The sequence below is a fragment of the Physeter macrocephalus genome, chromosome 4 (assembly GCF_002837175.3).
Source record: "Physeter macrocephalus isolate SW-GA chromosome 4, ASM283717v5, whole genome shotgun sequence".
Classification (NCBI taxonomy): Eukaryota; Metazoa; Chordata; class Mammalia; order Artiodactyla; family Physeteridae; genus Physeter; species Physeter macrocephalus.
In genome coordinates this window covers 102997587-103016869 of record NC_041217.1, presented here as the reverse complement: position 1 = coordinate 103016869, position 19283 = coordinate 102997587, and the positions used below count along the sequence as shown (strand labels likewise).

Here is a 19283-nt window from a genome sequence, read left to right as displayed (position 1 = left end):
CACAAAGAAAGGAGATTCAAGAAGGTGGCCGGTTGATTGAGGCTTATATATCATCTTAGGCTAAACGAAAGAAAGGACTTTTGGGCTACTAGGTGGTGGAGGCAAGTTATGGGAAGGTGAGGGGAGACAATGCATGGTGAATAAGGATTGTCTTGTTATGCAAATAAGAGTCAAGTGATGAGAATAGTAAGGAGATATCTTTACAAATGGAAATTTCCTTTACAAAAGGGAAAACCTGTACTTTATTTTTAGGCAGTTAGGGGGATGTAAATAGCTTTTCCTTCATCTGCTCCTTCTCAAGTACCTTTAGCTCAAAATAATCCTCATGCCAAAGTGGCATGTTTTGGGGTGACATATTCTGGTGCTTTTTACTAACCAGGCTTGTGCCCAGTGACTATAAATTCAGGAGTTCCCATGACCATCCTCCTCCAAGGTTCAATAATTTGCTAGAATGACTCACAGAACTCAGGAACACATTTCTCTTATGTTTACCTGTTTATCATAAAAGATATAATTTAGGAACAGCCAAATGGAAAAGATGCATAGGGCGAGGTATGGGGTGGGGTGAGCAAGGACAGTATACAGAACAAATGCCATGCCTCCTCAGGGTGCGCCATCTTTCTGTTACCAAGTCCAAGCTCGCTCTGCTCGCCGCATGACAGGCCAATAAATCAGAGATGAGGTGTTGAGGCAAGGAATACGACTTTATTCGGAAAGCTGGCAGACCGGGAAGATGGCAGACTAAAGTCTCAAAATAACCGTCTTATCAGGGTTTGGATGCCAGTTTCTTTTATACCACAGAGAGGGGGAGGAGATGAGGAAGTAAAGTAAAAAGGCCATAAGTTTTGCAAATATCCCCTGGAATGGCCAGCCTCAGAGAGGGGATGTGTTAATTTCTTCTTTCTTGCAGCCATCTACAGGTGGACAGGGTCCGGATGTTTCCCTGATCAAAGGCACTTTGGTTTAACATTCAGGCAGAGGGGCAGGGTTCCCTGAGGCAGGCCATTATGTATAGACAGTATCCTTTTAGTGAAGAAAAGCAGTGGGAAGCAAGGGTTAAAGTAAAAGAAACAGATCCAATATGTAGTCAGATTTGGTTCTTCCCTGTTATATTTCCAACAAGTCAGTGTGTTCACCAGCCCAGTGGCTCCCTGAATCTTATTGTTCAAGAATTTTTATAATTCAATCTATAGCCCCCTTTCCCTCCCTAGAGATGCGGGGGAGCACTGAAAGTTCCCATTCTTTAATCACATATTTGTCCTTTCTGGTGACCAGCCCCCATCCTGAAGCTATTTAGGAACCCTACCCTGAATCACCTCATTAGCATAATCTCAAGTAAGACATTCCTATAATTTAGGAAATTTCAAGAGTTTTAAGCTCTGTGCCAGGAATGGGGGAGAAAGACCAAATATATGTTTTTATTATACCACACTGTGATATATCAAGTTCAGGAGGCTATTTGAGTACATAATTGGGAGTTGAGATAGGTAATCATCTATCAGATTAACTTGGTTTTCTTTTGAAAAGTTTCTAGATTTTCCCTTTGTGTCAAAAATTATACTCTGAAAAAAAAAATTATACTCTGATCTTTGAATCATCGAAATGAAGACTATTCCTTCTGAACATCTCCCACTAATTTATGTGCTTTAAGTCTTCTATAGGAATATCTGGAAGTGGTAGGATCTGCCTCCTTCCCCTGCTTTATTCTGGTTGGAGTTTTATGTTTTTTCTTCAAAAATCTTTTTATGTAGTATTTGATACATTAATTTATTCAACAAATATTTATTGAGGATCTATGTGTTAGGACTATTCTAGGTCTAAGGGATACTTCAATGACTAAAGTGGACTTCCAGCTCTTTTGGAACTTTGATTCCAGTTAGAGAAGGTATGGTGGGGGTGGAGATAGAAAATAATGCAGTAAAGAAGTTAGAAGGTGACATGCTGTAGAAAAAATAGGACAGAGGAAGGAGGATTGGGAGTGCTAGTGATGGGAGTTGCAATTTTAAATGGGTGGTCAGAGTCAGCCTTGATTAAAAGGTGATGTTTAAACAAAGATTTGAATCCAGTGAGGAAGTTAGCCAAGTGGATATCGGGGAGATGAGTGTTCAAGGCAAGAGAAATGGCAGTAGAAATATCCTAACATGGGAACATAACTTGCCATTTGGAGGAATGAGAGAGTTCAGTATGGAAATAAGCAAAAGAGTAGACAGTGAGATTAGAGAGGTAGTGAGGAGCCAGACGTGAGGCTTGATAAGCCATTGTAAGACTTTGGCTTTTACTCTATAAAAAATGGAGAGAACCATATTGTTTTGAACGAGGATGACGATGCCGAAAACTTGGCCTCTGTGCACCAGTGCCGAATCAAATCTTGGAGACAGAGTTTTGGGTGAAGTAGAAAAGAATAGCTTTATTGCTTTACCAGGCAAAGGGGGACACAGCGGGCTCCTGCCCCTCAAAAACTGTGTGTCCCAACCTGGGAAGATTTGATGAGAGTTTTAATAGCAACGGTTCAAGGGTGAGGTTGCTGATAAGACTAGGGTCTGTGCAAAACGGTGACCTTCTCTCTGGAATGAGGATCGCTTCATCTTCCATTTATTGGGAGTTTTAGTTCTATAAGGAGCTCAAAAGATATTGTTCCTGCTCCAAGGCTGCACCGTTGTTTCTTGGCTGCTTGGCCCTTGTCTCTGCATCCCCTCCCTTAAGATCATTAATTACTGAGACCTGTTCAAGGGCAAGCATTGCAGCTAGGCCTAGATCACAAAATGGCTTAGGCCAAAATGGGTTCTCTTATGTCAAGAAAGCCATTCATGGTTCTCTTTCTCCGGGGACCCCCTAACTTATCTGTTTACAGTGGTAGCAGTGGAGATATTGAGTAGTGGTTGGATTCTGGATTTCTTTTGATAGTAGAGTCAGTATTGGCATTCTGGTTTATAAATGTATACATTTGTAAATTGGTTAGTGGGAATATGTTCCTGGTGATCCATCCTCACCAGGTGTACTAACAAAAATTTCTGAACTGACAAAGCTATAGTATACAATTTAGTATTTTTCTTTTTTTATATATATGTACATGTTTTATATTTCACTTCCCACTGCCTAAAGTGTGAATCTTTTGAAGTAGAGATAGTTCTTATTTATTTTCTATACCTCTCCATACTTTGTACAGTACTAAACTCATAGTAAGTGTCCTATAAATCCCATTGATTTTAGTTGAAATTCTATTGGTTCACAGATTATCCTAGCCATAAATCCATGAACAGGAACAGGAAAAAATTAAGTGGTGAAAAAGAATATAAAAATTGGAAAATTATCTAACTTTCTAAGTCAGATGTTCATGAAGTGGCTTCAGTTTTGGTATATAATTTTGTAACAATATTACCTATGTTTATATTTAAAGGTATATCTATATTTAAATATAAATAGAAATATATATTTCAGAGCAGAAAGAATAGATGATTTTAAAGTTTCATTTTACTTTGAATTTACCACTTAAATGTTTCAGTCACTGTTACTCTCTTTCAGTAGCTAATTGAGATAACTGTGGAAAAACATTTTGCTAGTATTAGAATACAAAATTTTGGAATATATATACTATTAAAGAAACTATTTTTTTAGTCTTGTTTTTCTCTTTTAAAGATATTTATGACTTGGAACCTGCATCTGAATTAGGAGAAGATTTATTGAAGCTTTATGTGAAACAGTGTTGCCCAGATATTGATATTTATGTTGATGGAAAAAGTTTTAAAGCTCACAGGTAAATAGGCATGTGATTAATTTGGTGTCTTGGTTGTGACAGTAAAGTGTAAAAAGGTAGCTGTCTTTTTCTAGCACGGTGGTTTTCAAGCTGATTCACATAGGCTACAGGGGTTCCATGGTAATGCCTCAGGAGGTCTCTGACAGGGGAGGAGTTTGGACATTAGGCAGGATTTTCTATCTGCACATTCACACATGCACAGGTGACCCTACCCAGACATGTGCACATGCTCAGCTAGAGAAGATCTGTGCTGTGCATTGGGCATGAACCGAAGATTTTATTAGAAGAAAATATACTGTTGCCTAAAATAGGTTTGAAAGCCACTGTCACAGAAAATGTAATTAAATGCAATTTTTAATTTCACAGGCACTATGGTATTGAAAATTATTATTTCTACATGAATGACATGTATTTTCTCTGAATTCATTCTGGCTCAAAGTCTTTGATTCAAAATAGCCGATTCTCCTGAATAGCATGTATTAGGAGGTTTAATATTTCAGTGTACTTTTAAAAAATCATTATTCTGCTGTAGAGTTGGGTTGCTTAGACATTCCAGGCTTTTAGAGTTTAAATTAAAGCCTGCTGCCTGTTTTGGTTAGACTCTTTTTTTGGTAAGTAACTAAAATCTGCTTAAAGAAAGAAAAGATGTTAATAAAAATACAGGTTTTTTTCTTGGAACTCAAGGGAAAGAGGTACAGCTGGCCTCATAACAGACTAGAATTGGAACCAGAAAGCTGAGGAACCCAGAGTTCTCCTCCCTATCTCTTTGTGTTTCAAATAGAATGTTAAGTTATTCTGGTGCTGCAGAAGAGGAAGAACCAGACTATTTTTGCAGATGCAAGAAGCAGTCTTGTAGGTTCAAGGGTACACAGCCCTTAATGAAATTAGCAGTGAGTTTAGATTACAGAAATCCACCAAGCCAAATAGTAGTGATGTTTGTACTCTCAGAAATCATACTGGTTTTGCCAGTTAACTGACTGTAGTACCTTTCTAAACTCTAGGATTGCCAGTTTCCGTTAGACTACCATTCAGAATTTGAACTTTTCTTTCTGGGAACATATGTTTTGTAAATATATATACACATTTTCCTATTTTTTAGGAAATCTGCATTATGTATAGTAAAGTACAGAGTGTGATACAGATTTATTCCTATATTTTCCATATCGTGGATATGTATTTCTCATATTTGGGAATATACAAATTCCCAAGTGGTGTGTGTGTGCACACGCACGCCTTTCTTTTTGGTTGGGGTAGGGAGACAGCACAATTTTATTTTTAAAATTAATTTACTTTGATTTTATTTTGTGCCAGATTTTTCTTGAAACCATATGGGCATCCTAGCAAATTTCTACCTGTGGAGCCCTAAGGCTATTGTTGTCATACAGGGAAAGCAGGACGCTGTGACGATTTGCAGTATGTCCTCAAACAGTGTCTGTATTTGGCTTCTCCCTGTGTACTGCCTGACAGTGGACTGTTTAAGACCTGGATCTAGAATATTAGGTTTGTATTTTAGGACAGCTCTTGCCCACATTTCTGGCTTATTTTGTTCACCTAGCAATAAAAAATAAATTTATATTAACTAGAAAGGCAATTTCCTGAGAATGTGTTTCAGGAGGATCTGGCTTAAGTTTTCTTGCTTTGTTGTTAGTGCCCTTATGTGAGTTAAAATGGCAAATTCTAAATCCCAAGATTACCTTCCTATTTCAAACTTAAACATCTCTTTGTTTGTACATATTTACTTTATTATTCAGTTCAAAGTATATTATGTCAGTAGTTCAGAAAACACAGGCATACCTCGTTTTCCTTTATTGCACTTCGCAGATAATTGCGTTTTTTACCAATTGAAAGTTTGTGGCAATTCTGCATCAAGCAAGTCTGTCAGCACCATTTTTTTCCCAGAAGCATTGGCTCACTTCATGTCACTGTGTCACATTTTAGTAGTTCTCACAATATTGCAGACTTTTTCATTATTATAATATTTGTTATGGTGTTCTGTGATCAGTGATCTTTGATGTTACTACTACAACTCACTGAAGGTTCAGATGATGGTTAACATTTTTCAGCAATAAAATATTTTTAAATTAAGGTATATACATAATGCTGTTGCACACTTATTAGACTACAGTATAGCGTAAACGTGACTTTTATATGCACTAGGAAACCAAAAGATTAGTGTGACTTGGTTTATTGTGGTGGTCTGGAACTGAACCCTCAATATCTCCAATGTATGCTTGTATCATGTAATATAATCTAAAGCCCAGCAACAGAACTTTCTGAATTATTTCTTGTTCTAGATAATCAATGTCAGCATTTATCCTAGTGGTATGGCTAAAAATCCGTTTGTAAAATGACTGCTTTAATTATATGTACTCATATATTTAATGATCAATGCAAGTACTCACAAAGACCAGGATTTATGGGCAGAATTACATTCAATTTAGGTCTCAAATTTTAGAACAGTTTAGTTTGCTAGTTTAATGTCCAAACTGGTATGGTAAAGAGATAGTTTCTTTTACTGAGTCACTGTCTTTCTCTTATGCTCAAGCTCCTTCTTCAAAAACATCCCTGGTATCCCAGTTCTTCCAAGATTATGTCTCCAGTTGCTAGTTGCTCTGTCCAGCCTTTCCCTTGATCTGCAGCCCAATACCTGGAGCCCTTTATGTGCTGCAAGACGATCTGATGACAATCACTTGCTTGTGGTGGTACAGCTAAGCCAAAGAAGTCATTTATAACTGAGTAGTTAAGAGTATGTGGACTATGTATGGAGCCTGTCTGCCTGGGTTTGAATTCCAGCTCTACCATCTTTAGCTGTATGAATTTGGAGGAGCCATTTAACCATTCTGTGTTTCAGCATCCTCATCAACAATGGAGATTATAATAATACTCATCTTATAGGGTTATTATGAGTATTAAATTACTAAAAGCATTTAAAGTACTTTGAACAGTGCCTGGCACATAGTAAGTACCATGTAAGTGTTTGCTATCATCATCCAGGTAATAGGCCTTTGATACGAGATTTTGTGTAGATGGTAGCAACAGTCTGTATGTCCTTTACTTATGTGGGACAAAGAGAGAAAGGTGATTTGAATCACTTGCATTTCTCCCCAATCCAAGGAGGAAAGGGATAGCAGTAGGCCTCCAGGGAAAGTCACATTTACTACACTGTTCTGCCTCTACACAGGCCTTTCCCTCTCCAAAGCATAACTTCTCCACCCTTCCCACATCTTTGTCCTTGCTTATCTCCAATACTTCTGCTCAAAGGAGAAACAAAGAGAGCTCTTTTTATTTGGCGGGAGAGAGGTTATAATAAAAGGACCCATTAGAGTTCATGGATCCCGTTTGTTAATTATGTTACTACTTTTCTGAGTATTGCTTCATGGAGTACTACAGCACATTACTCCTGTTGTGGATCTCTGTAACATTACGTTCTTTCCTGAATTGCTGTCAATCACCAGATGAATACCATCTGTATATTGGGCATTTCTCTCTACTTTTATTTCCTCCTGTCATCTTTAGCCTACCTCTAAGTACCTACCTTATCCACTCCACTACTGATCTCCCATTTTATAGTGTTAATTATTATTCTAATGTTTTCTGAGTGAAATTGAATCTTCTATATTTTTAAACTAATTTATTTGTTGCACTTCAGTATTCCATAATTAAGATTCTCTTGTGCTGCTTTATTGAAAAAGCAGGGCAGTGATTCCTAATTTTAGCTTTGTAACACTTAAGATCCTATATCCCTTACAGAATACCTTTTTTTTTTTTCAGTGCCTGATATTATAACATCAGACCTTCATTCATGGGGTTAAAATGCTGTCAAATCTCCCTTTAAAATGTAGATTTCTCTGAATATTTAGTAAATCAGCACTGAGTCAGGAGATCAATGTCCTAGTCTGTGCCATATGACTAATTAGCTATATATTCTTGAGTCCATCAGCTGAAAACTTTTTCAGACGTATACAGTTTAGTAATTCAGAAGTCAGTCTTTCTGGGTTTAGATTCTGATTGTACCATTTAATAATTATTGAGAAGTTACTTAATCTCTCCAAGTCTCAAATTCTTTATCTGTAAAAGAAATAATGATAGTAATTGTAGCATAGGATGGCTGTGAGGATTGAATCCGATAATGTACATAAAGCACTTAGCATGATTCTGTGGCACATTGGAAGCATTCAGAAAATATTAGTTGCTATAAGTATATATTAGATATCTGGGAGGGAGGCACATTGTTGCCTTTTCTACCTTATCTTAGAGTGGAGGTTGGCAAACTATGACCCAACCCAAAGCCGGTCAGTGGCTTCTTTTTGTATAAAACAATAACAACAACAAAAAAAAACAAGAATATGCAACAGGGACTAATATATTTATATTGATGTTTACTATCTGGCCCTTTGCAGAAAAAGTTTGCTGTTCCCTATCTTACAAGGATTGCCAAGAAGCTTTATGAAGTAATTGTAATAAAATTCCAGATTCCCATACAATAAAGTGGGTTATGAACATCTTAATATTAATTACTTTATTAATGATAAATGGTCAACCCTGTCCACTTAAAAGGTTTAAAATAATAAATTAGATGTGGGAACAATAGAGAGAAAAGAGGTGAGATTCTTTGGTACCATGGGCCTTTGAGGGAGGTTGCAATGGGGAACCAAAGCCAAAGGCACTGGGCGCCTAAAAGGAAACAAGTCACCTAGAGTAGAAACTCCTTAACTGAACGTGAATAAATGTACTCTTCAGCTGTTCTCTGTAGAGCATGCTGACATGTTAGGCAGAACTCTCAAGGCTAGGATGTCATTCTCTAGTATACCTATAACATTTCCATTCCTTTCATTGAGTTTGTGTCTCCTGAGTTACTTGGGGTTATTCCCAAACCTGTTTGATGCCATTTGAATTTCTTATTTTGATAGCATGACTTAATGACATATCATATAAATTAATGATACATGAAGTATGAAAACAATTTGTTGTTACAATGAAAACTAAAGTGAATGTTTTAGAAAGATTAATAAGGGAGGGGCACTTTTTTTGAGCATTTTTTTTTAACTTTTTATTTTATATTGGAGTATAGCCGATAAACAATGTTGTGATAGTTTCAGGTGCACAACAAAGCAGCTCAGCCATACATATACATGTATCCATCCTCCCCCAGACTCCTCTCGGGAGAGGCACTTTTAAAATTTCTGTTGAATTCAGGGACTTCCCTGGCAGTCCAGTGGTTAAGACTCCACACTTCCAATGCAGGGGGCACAGGCTCCATCCCTGGTCGGGCAGCTGGGATGCCGCATGCCACGTGGCATGACCAAAAAATAAAAGATAAATTAAAAAATAAAGTAAAACTGCTATTGAGTTCAGTTTAGATGAAACAATATAAAAGTTTGAGGGGAAATTATAAAAGTCTTAAATTATTCTATACTTCAGCTTGCTTCATAAAATTTTTAAATTTCTTCAGAGAAGTTTGAACTAAAAATCATAGACAGGGTATATGGGTATATATAGTTTTTGCAAGAAATAAGAGGCTCCAATCAGCAAACCCACAATAAAAAAATAAAGATTGGCCTTGTATGGTCAAAGATTTGTGAATGAATACATATTTATTTTTTAAGTTAGAATAAAATGACTATGATATAGACAAATCATTTTTAAAATTCTCTCCTAATTTTTAGATTAACCAAACAACTATCAGTCCTCATTGTACTGGATAACAGGGCATCCATTACACTTCACAAATCATTTTTTAACTTAGGAAAGGCTAATCCTATAAAAGCTGTAGTCAATGGATGTCTCAAGAGAAAGCTAACTTACCATTTTTAAAGTTTATGTTCTCTAAAATATTTGCAAAGTGTAATGGGTAATGGTGACAGCACCAGAAAGTTTGGATTCACTGCTCTTGGTTTAACCCTTATTCAGTTATGTTGAACTAAAAGGAAAAAAATATGTTCTTGGAGCAAGAGTACTTAAAAAAATAGTCCTAGTGAAAAATTCTTTATTTAGAGTTTCTCTGAGTAATCCAGGCCATTATTCTGCCTGGAGTAGTGAATCTAGTTCAGCTAAAATCAGGAAGTATTGAATAGCAATGTACTATAAAACAAGAGCAAGGGGGAAATTAGGGCATCTCTACAGAGTCAGAAGCAGCCTTGTCAGTTGAGATTAAATTTAGTCAAAAAGAGAAAAAAACTTTAATGTGTTGGAAAATGAAAAATCTGGTGAAGATTTTTAATACACCATGCTATCTACAGCATACTTTTTTAAACTGAGGCTTGTATCTGAATTAAATAGTAATGTTTCCTAAGTTTCTGTCTTAAGGGCAGGGTAATTGTTTAAGCCTCAGATGCTTTTTGTCTTATTTAGATGGGGATGGCTAGCATGCTGCTTAGTTTAAACACGCTGTTTAGCATGTTTAGTTCAAGTCTTCCATATCCTTAACTGACTTTTTGTCTACTTGTTCTGTTAATTACTGAGAAGAATGTTGATGTCTCTAATATAATTGTAAATTTATCTACTTCCCCCTTTAGTTCAATCAGTTTTGCTTCATATATTTTGAAGGTTTGTTATTTGGTACACACACATTTAGGATTGTTATTTCCTCTTGATGAATTGACCCCTTTTTCATTATGAAATATTAGTCTTTACCCCAAGTAATATTCCTGTTGTGAAGTCTTTTGTCTGATGTTAATAGGGCCACTCCAGCTTGCTTTCCTTTTTTTTTAAAGAAGATGTTGGGGGTAGGAGTTTATTAATTTATTAATTTATTTTTGCTGTGTTGGGTCTTCGTTTCTGTGCGAGGGCTTTCTCTAGTGTGGCAAGCTGGGGCCACTCTTCATCGTGGTGCGCGGGCCTCTCACTATCGCGGCCTCTCTTGTTGCGGAGCACAGGCCCCAGACGCACAGGCTCAGTAGTTGTGGCTCACGGACCTAGTTGCTCCGCGGCATGTGGGATCCTTGCAGACCAGGGCTCGAACCCGTGTCCCCTGCATTAGCAGGCAGATTCTCAACCACTGCGCCACCAGGGAAGCCCTCTTTTTTAAAAATTGAGGTATAATTGATATATAGCATTGTATTAGTTTCAGGTGTTTAATATAATGAACTGATCATCACAATAAGTCTAGTTAGCATCCCACTCCAGCTTTCTTATGATTAGCATTTAGATGGTATATGTTTTTTCATCCTTTTACCTTTAGCCTCTTTGTGTCTTTGTATTTTAAATGGGTTTAAAATTAATTTTTTGTAGACAGCTATAGTTATGTCTTGCTCTTTTATTATCTGGTCTCATAATCTCGCCTTTTAATTGGAGAATCTAGATTATTTATGGTAATATAGGTATTAATGTGTTGGAATTTAAGGCTACTATTTATTTTCATTTTTTCTTCGTTTTCTTTTTCCTCTTTTCTTTGTATTAATTGAGAAAAAAAATTTTTTAATGCAGTTTATTTCCACTTTTGGCATATTGGCTATATTGTGTGTGTGTGTTGTTTTTGTTTTTTTAGTAGTTACTTTAGGATTTGCAATATGCATTGTTATTACCATTTACCTTCAATTAATATTATACACCTTTATGTATGATGTTAGGACATTTTCCCCCTTCTGTCCCTTGTGTTATTGCTGCCGTACATTTCACTTCTGTATATACTCAAAACCCCACTATAAATTGTAATTAAATTTTTAAACAATTATCTTTTAAGTAATTTTAAAAATGAGGGAAAAAGTTATACTTACCCACTATTACCAGTTCTGACGCTTTCAATCTTTTGTGTAGGTCCAGGTTTCTATCTGTTATAATTTTCCTTCAGCCTAAAGAACTTTCTTTAAATTTCTTGTAATAGAGTTCAGCTGGCAATGACTTCTCAGCTTTTGTTTGTCTAGAAAAGTCTTCATTTAGCCTCCATTTTTGAAAGATATTTTTGCTGAATACAAAATTATAAATTTGTGATTTTTATTTCTTTCAGTGCTTTAATCATGTAATTTCATTGTTTTTTTGGCTTGTGTTGCCTCTAACAAGAAGCCTATGATCATGTCTAGCTTTGCATGTCAGTATTTGATGTACCTTTTTCTTTGGCTGCTTTACAGTTTTTTTCTCTATAATTAGTTTTTAGCAATTGGGTTATATCTTGTGCTTTTGTTTATTCTGCTTATGATTTATTGAGCTTCTTGGACCTGTGGGTTTGTAGTTTTTATGAAATTTGGAAATTCTACAAGTGTTATTTTTTTCAAGTTTTCTTACCATCCTCTTCTTTTTCTCCTTTCCACGTGGGACTCCAATTATGTTATGTTAGTCCCAAGCTCACTTAAGCTCCTTTTCTTTAACCAGTTTATTTTTTCTCCCTGTGTCTTATTTGGATAATTTGTATTACTATATACACAGGTACACTGATCTTTTCTTCTTCAGTATCTAATCTTTTTAGTCCATTCATGAATTTTTTTTCATTTCAGATATTGCATATTTCATCTCTAAAAGTTTTGTCAGGCTTTTAAAAAGATCTCTTCATTATGTTCCTTATTTAAAAATCCTTGAGTGTATCTATAATAAGATTTTATTTTATTTATTTATTTTTTATTTATTTATTTTGGGCTGTATTGGGTCTTTGTTGCTGCACGTGGGCTTTCTCTAGTTGCAGGAGCAGGGGCTACTCTTCCTTGTGGAGCACAGGCTTCTCATTGCAGTGGCTTCTCTTGTGGCAGAGCACCGGCTCTAGGCACGCAGGCTTCCATAGTTGTGTCACATGAGCTCAGTAGTTGTGGCTCGTGGGCTGTAGAGCGCAGGCTCAGTAGTTGTGGTGCATGGGCCTTGTTGCTCAGTGGCCTGTGGGATCTTCCGGACCAGGGCTCAAACCTGTGTCCCCTGCATTGGCAGGCAGATTCTTAACCACAGTGCCACCAGTGAAGTCCCTATAATAGCATTGTAAAATGCTTTTTCTGCTAACTCCCATCATTTCTTTCATTTCTGGGTCTATTTCTATTGACTGATTTTTCTCCTGATTATAGTTCATATTTTGCTACTTCTTCACATACCTGATAATTTTTTGTTAGATTCTGGACATTATGAATAGTATGCTGTTGAGTGTTTGAATTTTGTTGTATCTTTTAAAAGTGTTGAAGTTTGTTTTAGCAGGCAATTAAGTTATTGTGGATCATCTTCATCTTTTTGAGATTTGTTTTTAAACTTAGGGTGGCTCTAGAGTAGCCTTTACTCTGAAGGATGGATAGCTCTTCTACTGAGGTGTGATCCTTGTGGGACCTAGGATCAGTATTCAGTCCTTGCCGGAAGGAACTTGATCTGCCTGCCCTGTATGAACAGGCTTATAGCTCCCTGATCTTTATTCTTTGCTGGGCTTCATGAAGTTTTACCCTATGTGTGCTCAGATTGTGTTCAGATGAAGGCTCAGCGGGATCTCTCCTCTAATTTTTGGAGCTCTTTTTCTTAACTTCCTCTTCTATTGTACTGTGCCCCATAAATTCCAGCTGACTCATTTTCCCAAGCTCCCATATTTGTCTTCTCAACTCAGCAAGACAACTAGGCTCTGCTTCTGTTTACCTTCCCTGTGCCATGATCTAATTGTTTCTGGGAAGAAAAGTATTATGATTATAGGGCTTGCCTCATTTGTTTTCTTTCTCTTAAGGATCAGAGTTCTGTACTGCCTTTTTTTTCAGTGTCATATTTTATTCACTTTCCTACTTGTTAATGGAGGTGAGGCAAGTCCCATACTTGTTATCTTTCATGGGTGGAAGCAGAAACCCTAATTTTTTCTTAATATACTTTATTTTTAGAACAGTTTTAAATTTACAGAAAAACTGAGTACAGGGAATTCCCATATGCCCCCATACCCAGTTCCCTTATCATCCACATCTTATGTGTGCATCTTAGTATAGTATGTTTGTTACAATGAAAGAACCAATATTGAGACATTGTTATTCACTAAAGTCCATAGTTTATTCAGAATTCATTAGTTTTTGACTAATGTCTTTTTTCTGTTCTAGGATCCCATCCAGGATACCACATTACATGTAGTGGTCATGTTTCCTTAGGCTTCTCTTGGCTGTGATAGTTTCTCAGACTTTCCTTGTCTTTGATGACCTTGACAGTTTGAGGAGTCCTGGGCAAGTATTTTGTAGAATGTCCCTCTGTTGTAGTTTACTTAATGTTTTTCACATGATTAAATGAGTTACAAATTTTGGGGAGGAAGTTCACAAAGATAAACTGCCATTCTTATTAACATCATTTCAAGGGTACATGTAATCAGCATGACTTATCACTGTTTATGTTAACCTTGATCACTTGGCTACACTAGTTTCTGTCTGGTTTCTTCACTGTAAAGTTACTCCCCTCTCCCCCATCTCCCATTTCTATACTGTACTCTCTAGAAGTAAGTCACCGTGTATAGCGTACACTTAAAGGATGGGGAGTTATGGTCCACCTTCTTGAGGGGATAGTATCTACCTAAACTATTTGATATTCTTCTATACAAGAAATTTGTCTTTTCTCCCCTCTTTATTTATTCAATCATTTCTGTATGTCAGCATGTACTCATGGATATTTATTTTGTATTTCAGCTCATTTTGGTACTTTGGTTTGTGATTTGGTTTATCTTGCATTTTGGCCTATTTATTTTTTGCTGAAATTGTTCCAGTTTTAGTTATGGGAGCTCCTTCAATTGGTTCTTGACATACAATCCCCCTATCAGTGTGTGTGTGTGTGTGTGTGTGTGTGTGTGTGTAGCATTTCTTTACTTACTGACACTAAAAGATACTCTAGACTCATCTGTCCTAGAATCAAACATTTCTCTAATGAATCCTGATTCCTTTTATTCTAATGGTATTAGAAACTACTGTTTGGACACTGGGTGTGCTTGTTGCTAGTTCTTTTAGATCCTCTCAGCTGACAGAGCAAGGAAATATATGTGTATATATTAATCTGCAGATACGCACATATCTATAAATATTTCTGTATGAATCCATCTTTATTTGTATTAAGCTAAAAATGAATTCATCATGAGATCTCCAACACTAATCACACTAACACATTGATCATCCTACTCTTACCTCCTTGCTTGTCTGTAATCTTCCACCATAGCAGTGAGAAACTGGCTTTCATCATCCAACATCTAATACTTAATCATTCAATTCATGTATAGTGGTTTCAGAATTGTTAATCCATACCTGCATGGGAAACAACTTTACCAACTAGAGCAGGGATCCCCAACCCCTGGGCCACAGGCTGCTACTGGTCCATGGCCCATTAGGAACTGGTCCACACAGCAGGAGGTGAGCGGTGGGCAAGTGAACGAGTGAAGCTTCATCTATGTTTACAACCGCTCCCCATTGCTCACATTACTGCCTGAGTCCCGCCTCCTTATCAGATCAGCAGCAGCCTTAGATTCTCATAGGAGCATGAACCCTGCGGTGAACTGCACATGTGTGGGATCTAGGTTGCACACACCTTATGAGAGTCTAATGCCTGATGATCTGAGGTGCAGCTGAGGCAGTGATGCCAGCACTGGGGAGCAGCTGCAAATACAGATTATCATTAGCAGAGAGGTTAGATTGCACAGAGACCATAATAAATCAATTGCTTGCAGACTCATATCAAAACCCTAACAGTGAGTGGCAAGTGACAATTAAGCTGCATCTTATGGAGTAGACTGGACATAAGCAACACACTTTGGGTGTCACTGTCTCTCATCACCCCCAGATGGGACCATCCAGTTGCAGGAAAACAAGCTCAGGGCTCGCAGTGATTCTGCATTATGGTGAGTTGTATAATTATTTCATTATATATTACAATGTAATAATAATAGAAATAAAGTGCACAATAAATGTAATGTGCTTGAATCATCCCGCAACCATCCCCCCACCCACCCCCAGTCCATGGAAAAATTGTCTTCCATGAAACCAGTCCCTGGTGCCAGAAAGGTTGTAGACTCCTGAACTAGAGTACACTGCTTGTACTACGCAGTTCCTTTGCCTTTATTCGTACAGTCTATACTCATTTCCAAAGTAATTTAGGCCAGTACCTTCATCTCCCACTCGCTTCAATGAGGTTATTTCATACATTTGTAATACAGTTAGGTAATTTTGTCACAGTCTGCATCCTGGGATCTCCTGACCTCTTCCTAAGTGTTCTTGTTTTAATTAGCATACATTAAGGTTCACTTGTACTATAAAGTTCTGTGGGATTTTTTTTTAAACATCTTTATTGGAGTATAATTGCTTTACAATGTTGTGTTAGTTTCTGCTATATAACAAAGTGAATCAGCTATATGTATACATATATCCCCATATCTCCTCCCTCTTGCATTTCCCTCCCACCCTCCCTATCTCAGCCCTGTAGGTGGTCACAAAGCACCAAGCTGATCTCCCTGTGCTATGCAGCTGCTTCCTACTAGCTATCTATTTTACATTTGGTAGTGTATATATGTCAGTGCTACTCTCTCACTTTGTCCCAGCTTGCCCTTCCCCCTCTCTGTGTCCTCAGGTCCATTCTCTGCCTCTGCATCTTTATTCCTGTCCTGCCCCTAGGTTCATCAGAACAATTTTTTTTTAGATTCCATATATATGTGTTAGCATACAGTATTTGTTTTTTCTTTCTGACTTATTCACTGTGTATCACAGACTCTAGGTCCATCCACCTCACTACAAATAACTCAATTTTCTTTCCTTTTATGGCGGAGTAATATTCCATTATATATACATGCCACATATTCTTTCTCCATTCATCTATCAGTGGACACTGAGGTTGCTTACATGTCCTGGCTATTGTAAATAGAGCTGCAGAGAACATTGTGGTACATGACTCTTTTTGAATTATGGTTTTCTCAGGGTATATGTCCAGTAGTGGGATTGCTGGGTCACATGGTAGTTCTATTTTTACTTTTTTAAGGAACCTCCATACTGTTCTCTGTAGTGGCTGTATCAGTTTGCATTCTCACCAACAGTGCAAGAGCGTTCCCTTTTCTCCACACCCTCTCCAGCATTTACTGTTTGTAGATTTTTTGATGATGGCCGTTCTGACTGGTGTGAGGTGATACCTCATTGTCATTTTGATTTGCATTTCTCTAATGATTACTGATGTGGGGCATCCTTTCATGTGTTTGTTGGCAATCTGTATATCTTCTTTGGAGAAATGTCTGTTTAGGTCTTCTGCCCATTTTTGGATTGGATTTTTTGTTTCTTTGATATTGAGCTGCATGAGTGGCTTGTATATTTTGGAGATTAATTCTTTGTCAGTTGCTTCATTTGCAAATATTTTCTCCCATTCTGATGGTGTTAGGAAGTGTTCTAATTTCATTCTTTGACATGTAGCTGTCCAGTTTTCCCAGCACCACTTGTTGAAGAGGCTGTCTTTTCTCCATTGTATATTCTTGCCTCCTTTATCAAATATAAGGTGACTGGATGTACGTGGGTTTATCTCTGGGCTTTCTATCCTGTTCCATTGATCTGTATTCCTGGTTTTGTGCCAGTACCATACTGTCTTGATTACTTTAGCCTTGTAGTATAGTCTGATGTCAGGGAGACTGATTCCTCCAGCTCTGTTTTTTTTTTTCTCAAGATTGCTTTGGCTATTCGGGGTCTTTTGTGTTTCCATACAAATTGTGAAATTTTTTGTTCTAGTTCTGTGAAAAATGCCATTGGTAGTTTGACAGGGATTGCACTGAATCTGTAGATTTCTATGGATAGTATAGTCATTTTCACAATGTTGATTTTTCCAATCCAAGAACATGGTATATCTCTCCATCTGTTTTTATCACCTTTAATTTCTTTCATCATTGTCTTATAGTTTTCTGCATACAGGTCTTTTGTCTCCTTGGGTAGGTTTATTCCTAGGTATTTTATTCTTTTTGTTGCAATGGTAAATGGTAGTGTTCCTTAATTTCTCTTTCAGATTTTACGTTGTTAGTGCAACAACAAAAATGCAAGAATTGCTGTGCATTCATTTTGTATCCTGCTACTTTACCAAATTCATTGATTAGCTCTAGTAGTTTTCTGGTAACATTTTTAGGATTCTCTATGTGTAGTATCATGTCATCTGCAAACAGTGACAGCTTTTTACTGCTTCTTCTCCGATTTGGATTCCTTTAATTTTTTATTTATTATTTTATTCCTTTTTTCCCTTTTTCTTTGCTGATTGCTGTGGCTAAAACTTCTGAAACTGTGTTGAATGATAGTGGTGAGAGTGGGCAACCTTGTCTTGTTCCTGATCTTAGAGGAAATGGTTTCAGTTTTTCACCATTGAGGATGATGTTAGCTGTGGGTTTGTCATATATGGCCTTTATTATGTTGAGGTAAGTTCTCTCTATGCCTACTTTCTGGAGAGTTTTTATCATAAATTGGTGTTGAATTTTGTCGAAAGCTTTTTGTGCATCTGTTGAGGTCATCATATGGTTTATATGCTTCATTTTGTTAAGATGGTGTATCACATTGATTGATTTGCATATATTTTATTGATTTGAGTCCTGTACCTGTTTTTCTTGATGAGCCTGGCTAATGGTTTATCAATTTTGTTTATCTTCTCAAAGAACCAGCTTTTAGTTTTATTGATATGTGCTATTGTTTTCCTTGTTTGTATTTCATTTATTTCTGCTCTGATCTTTATGATTTCTTTCCTTCTGCCAACTTTGGGTTTTGTTTATTCTTCTTTCTCTAGTTCCTTTAGGTATAACGTTAGATTGTTTATATGAGATTTTTCTTTATTTCTGAGGTAGGATTGTATTGCTATAAACTTCCCTCTTTAGAACTGCTTTTGCTGCATCCCATAGGTTTTGGGTCGTCATGTTTTCATTGTCATTTGTCTCTAGGTATTTTTTGATTTCCTCTTTGATTTCTTCATTGATCTCTTGGTTATTTAGTAGCGTATTGTTTAGCCTCCATTTGTTTGTATTTTTTACAGTTTTTTTCCTGTAACTTATATCTAGTTATCACAGCATTGTGATCGGAAAAGATACTTGATACGATTTCAGATTTCTTAAATTTACCAAGGCTTGATTTATGACCCAAGATATGATCTATCCCCAATTTTGTTTATCTTCTGAAAGAACCAGCTTTTAGTTTTGTTGATCTTTGGTATTGTTTCCTTCATTTCTTTTTCATTTATTTTTTATCTGATCTTTATGATTTCTTTCCTTCTGCTATCCTGGAGAATGTTCCATGAGCACTTGAGAAGAAAGTATATTTTGTTGTTTTCAGATGGAATGTCCTATAAATATCAAGTCCATCTTCTTTAATGTGTCATTTAAAGCTTGTGTTGCCTTATTTATGTTCATTTTGGATTATCTGTCCATTGGTGAAAGTGGGGTGTTAAAGTCCCCTACTATGATTGTGTTACTGTCGATTTCCCCCTTATGGCTGTTATCATTTGCCTTATGTATTGAGATGCTCCTCTGTTGGGTGCATAAATATTTACAATTGGGAGTCCCTGGTGGCACAGTGGTTGAGAGTGCACCTGCCGATGCAGGGGACACGGGTTTGTGCCCCGGTCCGGGAGGGTCCCGCATGCTGCGGAGCAGCTGGGCCCGTGAGCCATGGCCGCTGAGCCTGTG

The 19283-nt window shown here is 37.0% G+C and overlaps 1 protein-coding gene across 3 annotated transcripts in view; it reads left to right on the top strand.

The window, feature by feature from the left end:
- BTBD8 (BTB domain containing 8) overlaps nt 1–19283 on the top strand; it is a 99162-nt gene that overhangs the window by 18192 nt on the left and 61687 nt on the right. For all 3 annotated transcript variants that reach the window (XM_024119984.2, XM_028489136.1, XM_028489137.1), the window contains exon 4: nt 3637–3754. In XM_024119984.2, the coding sequence (XP_023975752.1) occupies nt 3637–3754 (118 nt within the window). The remainder of the gene's footprint in view (nt 1–3636; nt 3755–19283) is intronic.